Source organism: Pongo abelii, chromosome X, assembly GCF_028885655.2.
Source record: "Pongo abelii isolate AG06213 chromosome X, NHGRI_mPonAbe1-v2.0_pri, whole genome shotgun sequence".
NCBI classification, from domain to species: domain Eukaryota; kingdom Metazoa; phylum Chordata; class Mammalia; order Primates; family Hominidae; genus Pongo; species Pongo abelii.
In genome coordinates this window covers 48,805,092-48,818,670 of record NC_072008.2, presented here as the reverse complement: position 1 = coordinate 48,818,670, position 13,579 = coordinate 48,805,092, and the positions used below count along the sequence as shown (strand labels likewise).

The following is a 13,579-nucleotide window of genomic DNA, read 5'->3' as shown; positions in this document are numbered from 1 at the left end:
TGCCTCCCGGGTTCAAGCGATTCTCCTGTTTCAGCCTCCCTTGTAGCTAGGAATACAGTTGTGTGCCACCATGCCCGGCTAATTTTTGTATTTTTAGTAGAGACAGGGTTTCTCCATGTTGGCCAGGCTGGTCTTGAACTCCTGATCTCAAGTAATCTGCCCACCTCGTCCTCCCAAAGTGCTGGGATTACAAGCGTTAACCACTGCACATGGGCCTGTTCTGTATCTTTTTTTTTCCCTGAAATATAAGCTTTATGTTAAATTTAAAGAAATATTAAAAATAAACATTTTTAAACAAATTATAATGAAGCACTCAAAACAATTTAGGAATGTTAAACACTAATTCTTAATTGAAAATAATGACATCCATAGAATACATCCTGGTATTGGCCAACATGAAGTTTACTTAATATTAGTATTTTATACATACTTAACCATTCATCCTCCCTAAAATTCAATGATAACAATGATTTGACTTTATAAGGTGAAGTCTTTTATGTAATTCCCTAGAGATAACTTTTTCAAATACAAAGCATTTATACCAGCAAGGAAATTATAAAAACATATATAAAGTATACTGAAGGACGTAATTTAAACGCTGTCTGTATATATAGATATGTTTAACCTTAGAAAGTACACAACACATCAAAACACTTTCACAGAATATAGATGCCATTGCATACTCTTACTTACATTACAAAGCAAACAGCAGCTTCATAAACGTTGTTCTACTATGTATTAACTGAAAAAAATAGATACTCCACAAAAAGGTTTTGAAGACACATGGAGTGGAATGTGCCCACATTAAGAGCAGAGCTTTTACAAGACCACCTGTCTCCAGCCGGCTCCCAGGGACCACTGAAAACAGCTGCTACACTCAGAATGACAAGATGGTCTTGTTAATGATTTCACTGGACTCTCGAATCTCATCCCCCTTGACCACCAGCGGAGGCAAAACCTGATGATGTTGCCATGGATTGGCTTGGCCAGAAGTGGATAATCTTGAAGTCGTAGACATATCTTCCAAGCATCACAATCTTTGGTTTCTTTAATAGCAATAGAAATTAATAATTATTTTCCTCCCGGGCACAGTGGCTCACACCTGTAATCCCAACATTTTGGGAGGCCGAGGTGGGTGCATCACCTGAGGTCAGGAGTTCAAGACCAGCGTGGCCAACATTGTGAAACCCAGTCTGTACTAAAAATATGAAAATTAGCTGGGCATAGTGGCGCGTACCTGTAATCCTAGCTACTCATGAGGCTGAGGCAGGAGAATCGCTAGAACCCAGCAGGCAGAGGTTGCAGTGAGCCAAGATCGCACCATTGCATCCTGGGCAACCAGAGTGAACCTCTGACTCTAAATACATACATATATACATACATACATACATACATACATACATACCTACATACACACACACACACACACACAATAATTCTTTTCCTCTTACGGCAGTTACAGCATCAGAAGGTAGCTTCATGGGTTCATTTCTCAAGAGAATACCCATTTTTTTCTGTGTTTTCAGGAAGATTTTCTTCTTCTAAAACCTCAAGGGCTGCGATGGCCACTCGGCAGCCTAGTGGATTGCCACCGTATGTGGACCCATGTTCCCCTGGCTTAGTGCTCAGCATTATGTCATCGTCCCACAGCACTGCAGACACAGAGTATCAGCCCCAAGAAAAGGCCTTTCCAAGGAGGACTATATCAGATCTGACATTTTCATGATCAACAGCTAGCCATCTACCAGTTCTGGCCAATCCTATCTGTATTTCATCAGCAATGAACAGAACCAAGCTGGGAGCACGAGATGGGATGAGGGTAAGTTAATATACCACAAAGCTTACTGTTTTCACGGAGATTCAGCTGGTCTTTTCTTTCTTCCTTCCTTCCTTCCTTCCTTCCTTCCTTCCTTCCTTCCTTCCTTCCTTCCTTTCTTTTCTTTCCTTCTTTCTTTTTCTTTCTTTCTTTTCTTTCTTCTTTCTTTCATGTATGGATGTATTTATTTATTTGACAGTCTTGCTCTGTCGCCCAGGCTGGAGTGCAGTGGTGTGATCCCAGCTCAATGCAACCTCCGCTTCCCAGGTTCAAATCACTGAGTGAGCCCAGGAGGTCAAGACCAGCCTGGGAAAAATAGCAAAAGGCAGGGTGGTGCATGCCTGTAGTCCCAAGGCCGAAGCGGGAGGATTGCTTGAGCCCAGGAGGTAGGGACCAGCCAGGACAACACAGCAAAACTGTCTCTACTAGAAAAATTAAAAATATTAGTGGGGGCGGGGTGGTGTGAGCCTGTAGTCACCAGGCTGAGGTGGGAGGATTGCTTGAGCCCAGGAGGTCAAGGCCAGCCTGGCCAACATAGCTAAACCCCATTTCTACTAACAACAAGAATAACAAAAAAATTGCGTGGGTGGGATGGCTCACTCCTGTAGTTCCGAGGCCAAGGTCGGAGGACTGCTTGAGCCCAGGAGGTCAATACCAGCCTGGCCAACATAGAGAAAGCCTGTCTTTCCTATAAATAAATAAATAAATAAATAAATAAAAAAAAAATAAAAATAAGCAGGGCAGAATGGCACACTCCTGTAGTCCTGAGGCCGAGGTGAAAGCATCATTTGAGCCCAGGAGATTGAGGCCAGCTTGGGCAACATAGTGAAACCCGGTTTCTACTAAAGAAACAAACAAAAAAGCAAAAAAAAAAAAAAAAAAAAAATAGCGTGGGCAGGGTGGTGCATGCCTGTAGTCCCCAGGCCAAGGCAGGATGATCCCTTGAGCCCAGGCCAACATAGCGAAACTTGGTTTCCACTAAAAAATAAAAAAATAAATAAAGCATGGGCCGGGTGGTGCATGCCTGTAGTCCCGAGGCCGTGGTGGAAGGATCCCTTGAGCCCAGAAGGTTGAGGCCAGCCTGGTCAACATAGCGAAACATGGTTTCTACTAAAAAAAAAAAAAAAAAAAAAAAACATTGGCAAGGTGGTGCATGCCTGTAGTCCCCAGGCTGAGGCGGGAGGATCGCTTGAGCCCAGGACGTTGAGACCAGCCTGACCAACATAGCAAAACCGTCTCTTTTAAAAAATCAAAAAACAAAAAATATTAGTGGGGGTGGGGTGGTTCCCGCCTGTAGTCGAGAGGCCGAGGCGGGAAGATTGGCCAAGGCGGATGTAACCAATACCACAATCACATCCCATAAGTAAATACATTTTCGTCTCTCCAGGGCTACAGGTAAAGGATGGTAATTGTGCACACCACACTTAGATTCCCTTTCAAAAATGTAATCAGAGGTTGGAGGGCCTTGGACTGTTTTTTCAGTTGCAACAGATATAGAAGCCACTGAAGAATGAAAGCCACGACTAAGTACAGCAAACCTCTGCAAATGTGCTAGTCTGGAAAACACTGTGTATTTCAAGTAGAAAAATCACAGATCCGACTATTTTTTTCTTCTCGCTGTTCAGACTAGAATCCAGATTTTTAACCCGAGATCCAAGGACAGTCTTCAGAGAGTTCAAAATCTCCTGACGGTGCCTGAGGACCACCCACTTTGTCGTAGTGGCAACAAAGTGTTGCTGGAGGAGGAGACAATATTGTGCAATGTCACTGCGCTAGGATGATGGACCAATCAGGGCAGTTAGTGAACTCCATCTGGCCAATCAGAAGTCAGAACAGTAGGCGGGATAAGCAAAGCTGATGTGGCGTCTATCAGTCCAGCCTCCAGGGACAGAACTTTCTCAAACTGGGGGCGGAGACTCTGATTTTCCCGCCTAAAGCACCCCCCGGGATTGACTACTTTAAGTTCAGAGTACACATGCTCCGACTTTCTCTCTCTTTCGATTCTTCTATACTCAGAGTATGCGAGGTCTGATTTTCTCTTTCGATTCTTCCAAAATCAGAGTAAGCATGCGCTGATTTTCTTTTTCCATTCTTCCTACCCCTCCCCTCCTCCGCGGTGCATTTGTTATCTAGTTTTAATAAGGAGTGTATGTGAGGCAGGTCGCCATCTCAAATCCTTCCTGTCAGTTTCTAACTTTTTCAAGTATGGGATTTTTCCTGGGAACTCTAGTAACTTAACAAATTTGGGCCGGGTACGGTGGCTCACGCTTGTAATTCCAGCAGTTTTGGAGGCCACAGCTGGTGGATCACTTGAACCCACGAGGCGGAGGTTGCAGTGAGCCATGATCACACCACTGCATCCCAGCCTGGGCAACAGAGAGAGACCATGACGCAAAACAAACAAACAAACAAACAAAACTCACTTAAATCTTTCCTCCTGGGATCAAGTGATCCTCTCGCGTAGGCCTTGGGACTATAGGCGCACACCACTCCGCTTCTGTTAATGTGTGTGTGTGTGTGTGTGTGTGTGTGTGTGTTTGTTGTTTTTGTTTTAGTAGAGATGGTTTCGGTATGTTGGCAAGGCTGGTCTCAAGCTCATGGGCTCAAGCGATCCGCCCTCCTTGGCCTCCCAAAGTGCTGGGATTACAGGTGTGAGCGACTGCGCCTGGCTGATTGCTGCACCTTGAAACTCCCTACATTCTCTCTAAGTGATGGCGGGCTCTTGTAGTCTCAGAAATTCTAGCTCTCTTCTTCTAATAATTTACAAATCACCAGTAATAGCCTCTAAATCCGTTCATATTAGCCATGCCCATTTCTCTTCAACAGAACAGAACCCCCCATCCCTCTGCCTGATCAGATCCATCACCAGAGAGACCATGTTATCTCTGGGACTCACTTCCCTTCCTTTATTTATTGAGTGGGGGTGTCAGCATGCCCCCACTGAATAAAATTACACAGTCACATCTCTGCCTCCCCAACAAGGGTCTGTACATCTTTCAGAGTAAGCCTAGCCCCAGGGAAACTACTAACAACATTAGCCAACCCCCTCCTAAAGACTCAAGGCTGCTTTGCCCATAGGAAACCTGTCATCCCAAATCAATACTTCTCCCAGAGACCCCTGGTTCCCTGTTTTCATCTGACTTCTCCCCATGTCCTTACTCAGGGACAGATAAGCCCCGAATGGAGAAATGAAGCACCTGATCCCAGGTGACTGAGGGTGGCCTGCCTTCACAGATTTCTTCCTCCACAAGACCAAAGCTCCTGTGGCTGAAAAGACTCAGTCTGTTTCTCTTGCAGGTCATACTGCTCTCGGTGCCATGAATGGAGATGATGCCTTTGCAAGGAGACCTAGGGCTGGTGCTCAAATACCAGAGAAGGTACAAAAGGTGAGGTGACCTGGAGGGGGCAGAGTAGTGGCCCAGGGGACAGTGTGGGGTGACCAAGTTTCTGAGGAGGGGAGGACAGAGATACTGGAGACAAGGAGCAGGGTCTTGGGGGAGATCTGGACCCTTGGGAGTCTCCCACCCTCGCTCTGTCATCACCTAGCATCCTTGGAGACAAGTCTGTGACCTTGCACTACGTTTGGTGACTCTCAGTGCATTCTGGAAGGTGGGAAGAGAGCCAGCCAGCAGCATTAAAGCCCTACTGCGTGGCAGGGGAGAAGCTAGGGAAGGTCCCCCATGTTCTATCAGTTAGCCATGACATCAACCAGGAAGGATTATCATCCCCACTTCCCAGATCCAGCACACAGTAAGCGGCTCCAGCTGAATGGCAGACATATCTAGCTGAGTCACTGCCAGAATTCCTTTTTTATCTTTACCTAGGTCTTCGATGATGTTGCCAAGTACTTCTCTAAGAAAGAGTGGGAAAAGATGAAATCCTCGGAGAAAATCATCTATGTGTATATGAAGAGAAAGTATGAGGCCATGACTAAACTAGGTAACAGAAAGTTCTAGGTACAGACAAGTCTGGGGACACATGAGCATCCCTTTTCCTGCTTTGGCTACTTCTTAGGCTACAGAAAGTACCCCACATTTTCCTTTTGTGCAGGGAAAAATGGCAAGGCAGCTTCTGGGTGTTCTGCTCTTCTGTATCCTGTCAGGGCTGAGGGCAGGGACTGGCCACAGTGGAGCTCATACCTGGATCCTGCACGTTTCCCTCCCTTAGGCTTCTGTTCTGATGAGTCCAAGTGTCTCTGTGGCATCCCGGCACCTCCACACCGTCCCTACCTTCCTTCTGTTGGCTTGTATCTTTCTTTCTTTCTTTTTTCTTTTTTTTTGAGTCTGAGTCTCAGTCTGTCACCTAGCCTAGAGTGCAGTAGTGCAATCATAGCTCACTGCAGCCTTGAACTCCTGGCCTCAAGCAATACTCCAGCCTCAGCCTCCCAAAGCGCTGCTACTACAGATAAGAGCCACCGTGGCAGGTCAAAGCTTGTCTCTTAAGGAATAAACATTTTGCTTCTTTCTAGGTTTCAAGGCCACCCTCTCACCTTTCATGCGTAATAAACGGGCCACAGACCTCCAGGGGAATGATTTTGATAATCACTGTAACCACGGGAATCAGGATGAGTAGATGGGAAGGGGCTGGAAAGGGTCTCCTCAAGCCCAACTGCTTTTCAGCTCAGCTACCTGGGAAAGATCCTCAGGCATTTGTTCCCTCGTACACATCAGCGCTGAGTGAAAAAAAAATTGCATGCAGAAAGTTAACTACAGAGGTCATTCATATAAAATTTTAAAACTTGCAAAAGAAGAATATATATTTTTATGGATAATAAGTAAATGGTAAATATATACAAACATGAATGTGAATAAAAAGCCATCAAATTAAGGTGACTGGCTGTAAGTGGGGGAGGGAGGGAGGGCAGGGATTGCTGAGTGCTGCACACACAGCTTCAGCTGTGACTTGTCGATAGTGTGTTTTGTTTGTTTTTGTTTTTGAGATGGAGTTTCACTCTTCTCAGCCAGGCTGGAGTGAAATAAGGCAATCTCAGCTCACTCCAACTTTCACCTCCTGGGTTCAAGTGATTCTCCTGCCTCAGCCTCCCGAGTAGCTGGGGTTACAAGTCCCCGCCCCCACACCCAGCTCATTTTTTATTTTTGGTAGAGACGGGGTTTTATTATGTTGGCCAGGCTGGTCTCAAACTTCCTGGCCTCAGATGATCCACCCACCTCAGCCTCCCAAAGTACTGGGATTACAAGTGTGAGCTACCACGCCCGGCCTGTTTGTAGTTTTTCTAATATTCTGAATAAATAAATCAAACCTAACATAGCTGTGGGGTAATGTTGAGATCCGACTGGACTCAATAGTATTCCACATACTTTCTGTGTTTTGAAATATTTCTTTCTTAAAGGACATATTGTTCTTCCTAAGCACTGTTAATGAATCAAAGGACTGTTAAAAAAATGCTACAAGAGATAAAAAAAGAAAGAAAATGTTGCAACTGTAGATTCCTCAAAAACTTCCAGAGTTTGTTTCATTAACAGCATGTAGGTATTGGATAGGTATCTTAGGAGTGAGGGTGATGAACACATTATGTAATAAGCATCGCTGTTTCTCTGTATTTTTTCAAAACTAAATAGTCTTCTCATTCCCAAAGAACCCTGATTCTCTGTGATGAGCTAGGGAGTGAGTTTGAAAGAGTGATCCCTCATCCAACACACAGAGAGCTTTCCCACTTGTCAGTGAGGAGAGATAACATAGGGTGAAAAAAAGACAGGTTCTTCGGTAGAGATCTTTGTACATTTCAGTAATATAAAGGGGACATATGTGTTTACTTGCTCGTCTGCTCTGACAACACAATTATAAGACAAGGTCAGAATGTCCAAACTGTCTCCAATAGACCTATTACTCCCCAACTAAGAAGGCCAGATTCTACAATCTCCCATGATCACTATAAGAGATCTGAAAATCCAGTGCTTGAGTGTTTGCCAAGATTTTGACATTAAAGGAGTGTCTTTATACTGAAAATATTTCAGAGCCACTAGACTAAATCATCCATGGTTCATCACACATTTAACAGCTTAATTCACATACCATAGGATTCACCCATTTGAAGTGTACAATGATTTTCCGTTGTTGCACATCTTGAGTGGATACAGTTCAGATTCCTAACCAATCAATTTAATTATTTGGGAAAAAGTAAAAGATATGTAAAGGAATAAGATGAGACTGTGATGGGGTTTAGTCCCCATTTGATAAACTATGAGAGAGAAAATTCTGAATGGATGCCACAGATAAATGAATCAACCATTACTAAACATAATTCAGAAGCAAATCTGAAATAACTCCTCAACAATGAGTGGACTCATAACCCTCTGCTGCAGAATACCCTGATGCTACAGAAGTCTCTCTAGAGTTTGGAAATCTTTACCAACAAAGAAAAATTCTGAAGTATTCTCTTGCAGTTGAACGTCCTCAGATGACTTTCGGCAGGCTCCAGAGAACCATCCCGAAGGTGAGTATCTCTCAAATCTAAAGGACCAGAGAACGTTTGTCCTTCCACAGATGCGAACACTGGTTAAGAGTGGGAGAGTATAAAAAATGCCCTCACTGCTTCCTTCTCCCCATGTCTATCACAACACCTTATGTAGGTAGCACCAACAGCTTGATAATACTAACAGTGGTGATCCTTAATACATCTTTTGTTTTCATAGTGATGCCAGACACTATTTTAAGCAGTTCACATGGATGAATTTATTTAATCCCTAAGACGACCTCTACGACGTTGTTTCTATTATTATCTCCAAATAATAACGAGTCACACACTTTGGTTGTCACCCATATAAAAGCCATGTGACTTGGCGCAAATCTTCTAAGTTCTCTGAGCTCCAGATTCCTGGTCCATGAAATGGCAGTAAAGAATCATAGTTCATGTTTTAGATCATAGTTATCAGCAACATAATAATAAAATGAAGCTATTGGGGTATAGAGATGTTAAAGAATTTTCCTGGGGCGCAGTGGCAGTGGTAGTCTAATCCAGAGCTCCAAGCCATTTGAAGCTCATTCACGTTTGCATTTGTTTATGAAGTTCAGATGTTGCTCACTAGGGCTTCACCTCATAGGGCCTGCTGGTGCTTCCATTGAGACACCCATTCTCCCAATAGGAAAGACCATCTGGCCTCTGCTCTCTTACTGGGACCACTTGCATGGCTTAGGAATCGGTTTGACTGTTGGCCCCTCCCTACTGTGAGCTCCTTGAGGACCTTGTCTGCACCTGGGGCATCCCGGAAGCCCCCATCCCAGCCCAGGGGATCCCTCGGAGGCCCCTGAATGAGTGACCCCATAAGTGCAGATTCAACTCTGGTTTAGAGGGTAAAGGGATCTGGGAGTTGGGTTGCCAGTGTGGAGACCGAATTCAAGGAAGGATCATGAAAGGTATTAATTGTTATTGTTACTACATTTAAACAGTGTCTACAAGCTCAGAGAGGACTTTCCCGTAGACTATTTTACATGTATTGTTCACTATTTCATAAGCGAGGAAGCTGAATAAAAAGTAGATTAAGAGCAGGGCGCAGTGGCTCGCGACTGTAATCCCAGCACTTTGGGAGGCTGAGGTGGATGGATCACTAGGTCAAGAGATCAAGACCATCCTGCCCAACATGGTGAAACCTCGTCTCTATTAAAAATACAAAACTTAGCGGGGCGTGGTAGCGCCTGCCTGCAGTCCCAGATACTCTGGAGGCTGTTGCATGAGAGTCACTTAAACACAGGAGTCGGATGTTGCAGTGAGCCGAGATTGTTCCACTGCACTGCAGACTGGTGACAGAGGGAGACTTTGTCTCAAAAAAAAAAAAAAAAAAAAAAAAGTAGCTTAAGATTGTTGGTCAGTGACACATCCCAATGCAACCAGAATTGGTATGGGTACCACCTCACTGAATTCCACATTCAATGTTGGTGCCTCGGTAGGGTGGTATGCCAGATCTGGTACTGCTTTCTTTGCTGCCTAGATTAATTTCAGCAAACCACTTCTTTACCTCTCCCTTCCCTTATTCATCTCCCCACACGGTCTTGTTCAGCAGTGTTTTGTCCCCCTCTATGTTTTTACATTTACTCTCTCAGCAGCTAAGAGCTTATATGAGATCCCTTGTATTTTATAGAAGCTCTTCCTTTTGTAGACCTTATGAACTCTTAGAATGCTATCCTCCTTCCAATCTTTTGTATACCAAACTCTCAATTACATGGAGATTTTTGCTGTTTGCAAGAATGTCAGTCTTAAAAGAGTGTGAAGATAAGCATTTTAGCCCTGGAAACCATATTCACATAGGCCATTCCTTTCCCATCTAACCTCCCAAGTTTCTCCTAATTTAGGCACGTGTAACTCTCCCAGCATTGTTGAGAACATTGATTAAGGTAATGCATGTGAAGACGCTTTGTAAGCTCTAAAGCACTATAGAAATGTCACCGATACTGTTTATCTGTGACCTTCATATTATAAAGATCATGCCCGAGAAGCCAGCAGAGGAAGGAAATGATTCGAAGGGAGTGTCAGAAGCATCTGGCTCACAGAACGATGGGAAACAGCTGTGCCCCCCGGGAAAACCAAGTACCTCTGAGAAGATTCACAAGAGATCTGGTAAGAGGAAAGAATTCGGGAACAACCCCTCTGGCTTCCCTGGCTATGTTCAGGTGTGTGGACTGGGTGTGTGGCATGGATCCCAGATAAGCCTGGGTCCAGACTGGGCTGAGGAGCTCGCCCAGGTCCAGATGAGATGTTTGACTGGACTTCCAGAGATACAGACTGGAGATGTCATCCATATAAAAAACCACGTGACTTGGGGCAAGTCTTCCAAATTTTCTCAGTTCCAGATTCCTAGTCCATAAGATGGAAATAAAGAATCATAGTTCATAAATTGTTTGGAGGTATTAAATTTAATCTAGAAGTCCTGATGACATGAAAGGAGCTCAAGGAATTCCATCTTTGATAATCTGGGATAATATCTTACTCAGCTCAATGCCTGATATCCAATACAGGTGTACTTCAGAGATATCGCAGATTCGGTTCCAGACCACTGCAATAATGTGAGTCACACACATTGATTTTTTGGTTTGACAGTGCATAAAAACATTATGTTTACACTATACTGCAGTCTACTAAGAGTGCAATAGCGTTATGTCTAAAAATGTACATACCTTTATTTTAAAATAATTCATTGTTAAAAACGCTAATAATCTTCTGAGTCTTCAGTGACTCACTCTTTTTGCTGGTGGAGGGTCTTGCCTCGGTGTTGATGGCTGCTGGCTGATCAAGGTGGTGGTTGCTGAAGGGTGGAGTGGCTGTGGCAGTTTCTTAAAAGAACACAACAGTGAAATTTGCCACATTGATTAACTCTCCATTTCATGAAGTATTTCTCTGTCGTATGTGATGCTATTGGATAGCATTTTACCCACAGTAGAATTTCTTTCAAAGTTCGAGTCAATTCTCTCTAGCTATAAAAGTCCTAGACGGCATCTTCTTCCAATAGAAGGCTATTTTATCTACATTGAAAATCTGTTGTTTAGTGTAGCCACCTTCAACAGTGATCTTAGCTAGATCTTCCAGATAACTTGCTGCAGCTTCTCCATCAGGGTTTGCTGCTTCACCTTGCACTTTTAAGTTATGCAGATGGCTTCTTTCCTTAAACCTCATGAACCACCCTCTGCTAGCTTCACACGTTTTCCTGCAGCTTCTTCACCTCTCTCAGCTTTCATGGACTGGAAGAGAGTTCGGGTTTTCTCTGAATTAGACTTTGGCTTAAGGGAATGTTGTGGCTGGTTTCGTCAAATATCCTGACCACTCAGGCTTTCTCTATTTGAGCAGTAAGGCTGTTTTGCTTTCTTATTCGTGTGTTCACTGGAGTATTAGTATTATTATTTCCTTCAAGAACTTTTCCTTTGCATTATATACTATTATTTCCTTCGAGAACTTTTCCTTTGCATTCACAGCTTGGCTGTTTGGTGCAAGAGTCCGAGCTTTCAGCCTGTCTTGGCTTTCAGCATGCTTCCTCACTAAGCTTAGCCATTTCTAGCTTGTGAGAGACACGTGACTCTTCCTTTCATTTGAACACTTAATGGCCATTGTAAGGTTGTTAATAATCCTCATTTCAGTATTGCTGTGTCTCAGGAAATAGGGAGGCCCAACAAAAGGAGGAGAGATGGGGAACAGCTCATTGGTGGAGCAGTCAGAACACACACAACATTAATCGATTAAGTTTGTCATCTTCTATGGGTGCAGTTCCTGGTACCCACCCCCCAAACAATTACACAGAACAGGGTGATTATTGTCAATAATAACTTAATTGTACATTTTAAAAAAACTAGAAGAGTGTAATTGGACTGTTTGTAACACAAGGATAAGTGGTTGAGGGGATGGATACCCTATTTTCCATGATGTGATTATTACGCATGGCATGTGTGTATCAAAACATCTCACGTACCCCATAAGTATATACACCTACTGTGTACGCACAAAAATAAAAAACACGGTCGGGCGCCGTGGCTCACGCCTGTAATCCCAGCACTTTGGGAGGCCGAGGCAGGCCAATCACGAAGTCGGGAGATCGAGACCATCCTGGCTAATACGGTGAAACCCCCTCTCTACTAAAAATACAAAATATTAGCCAGGCGTGGTGACATGCTCCTGTAGTCCCAGCTACTCGGGAGGCTGAGGCAGGAGAATCGCTTGAACTGGAGAGGCAGAGGTTGCAGTGAGCTGAGATTGCTCCACTGCACTCCAGTCTGGACGACAGAGTGAGACTTCCTCTCAAACAAAATAAAATAAAATAAAAATTAAAAATTAAAATTATTTTAAAAGACTAAAAAACAGCAAAAACAATTGCAGTAATAATATCAAAGCTCACTGATCACAGATTACTGTAACAGATATAATAATAATGGAAAAGTATAAAATTGATGAGAGTTTCCAAAAAAAAATTGCAGCATCTGTGAAGCACTATGAAAATGTGGTGCAAAAAAAAAAGTATGCCTCTGTGCCCTTAATGAAAACACGTGCTGAATGAAAGGAGGTGAGGATGGATGTTCCCATAAGTGAAGAGGTTGGGAATCTAAACCCGACAACGGAAGGAGCCAGAAGCTAAAACTTTAATTGGCATTTGGCCTGTATTGGTGTGGGCCTAAGGTCTCAGCCTCTCTAAGCCAGAGAATGTGAAAAACTGGATGAAGAAGGCCCATGGGCACTTGGGAGGGGGGAGGCATCTCCTTTTTTTGAGAAAACAGAGCCTAACACTCTCCAACCTACCCAACCCTCATCTTCCAACTCTTCCCCATCATAGGACCCAAAAGGGGGAAACGTGCCAGGACCCACAGACTGCGTGAGAGAAACCAGCTGGTGATTTATGAAGAGATCAGCGACCCTGAAGAAGACGACAAGTAACTCCGTAAGTGAACCTTCAGTTCATCTCCCACATCCCTGCAGATGTGCTATTCTGTTATGGTACCGGTATCCCATCTTGTCACTTATTCCCCAAATTATTCCGTTCTCATAATTTTCTAGGGTACAGCATTGAGGCTGAATGATGTGATTTCCCATGTTGTTGTTGTTGTTGTTGTTGTTTTTGACGGACTCTCCCTTTGTGGCCCAGGCTGCAGTGCAGCGGCACCATCTCCGCTCACTGCAAGCTCCGCCTCACGAGTTCACGCCATTCTCCTGCCTCAGTCTCTCCAGTAGGTGGGACTACAAGCGCCCGCCACCACGCCCGGGTAATTTTTTTTGTATTTTTGGTAGAGACGGGGTTTCACCGTGTTAGCCAGGATGGTCTCCATCTCCTG

The 13,579-nt window shown here is 44.0% G+C and overlaps 1 protein-coding gene and 1 pseudogene across 4 annotated transcripts; one reads left to right on the top strand and one right to left on the bottom strand.

The window, feature by feature from the left end:
* Nucleotides 1–877: 877 nt before the first annotated feature.
* On the bottom strand, nucleotides 878–5,118 carry LOC100445442 (ornithine aminotransferase, mitochondrial-like; annotated as a pseudogene).
* Nucleotides 5,119–5,133: 15 nt separating this feature from the next.
* Nucleotides 5,134–13,184, top strand: LOC100444465 (protein SSX7). 4 transcript variants are annotated; one of them, XM_009234806.1, is made up of 7 exons: nucleotides 5,134–5,202; nucleotides 5,641–5,755; nucleotides 6,285–6,378; nucleotides 8,219–8,270; nucleotides 10,253–10,388; nucleotides 11,916–12,020; nucleotides 13,084–13,184. In XM_009234806.1, exons 1-7 carry the CDS (start codon nucleotides 5,134–5,136, stop codon nucleotides 13,182–13,184), a joined length of 672 nt encoding a protein of 223 aa, XP_009233081.1. The 4 variants fall into 4 exon arrangements, with proteins under 4 accessions (XP_009233081.1, XP_002831637.1, XP_002831638.1 ...); XM_002831591.1 differs by lacking the exon at nucleotides 11,916–12,020 and adding an exon at nucleotides 5,363–5,484 and having other exon boundaries at nucleotides 5,640–5,755; XM_002831592.1 differs by lacking the exon at nucleotides 11,916–12,020.
* Nucleotides 13,185–13,579: the final 395 nt, after the last annotated feature.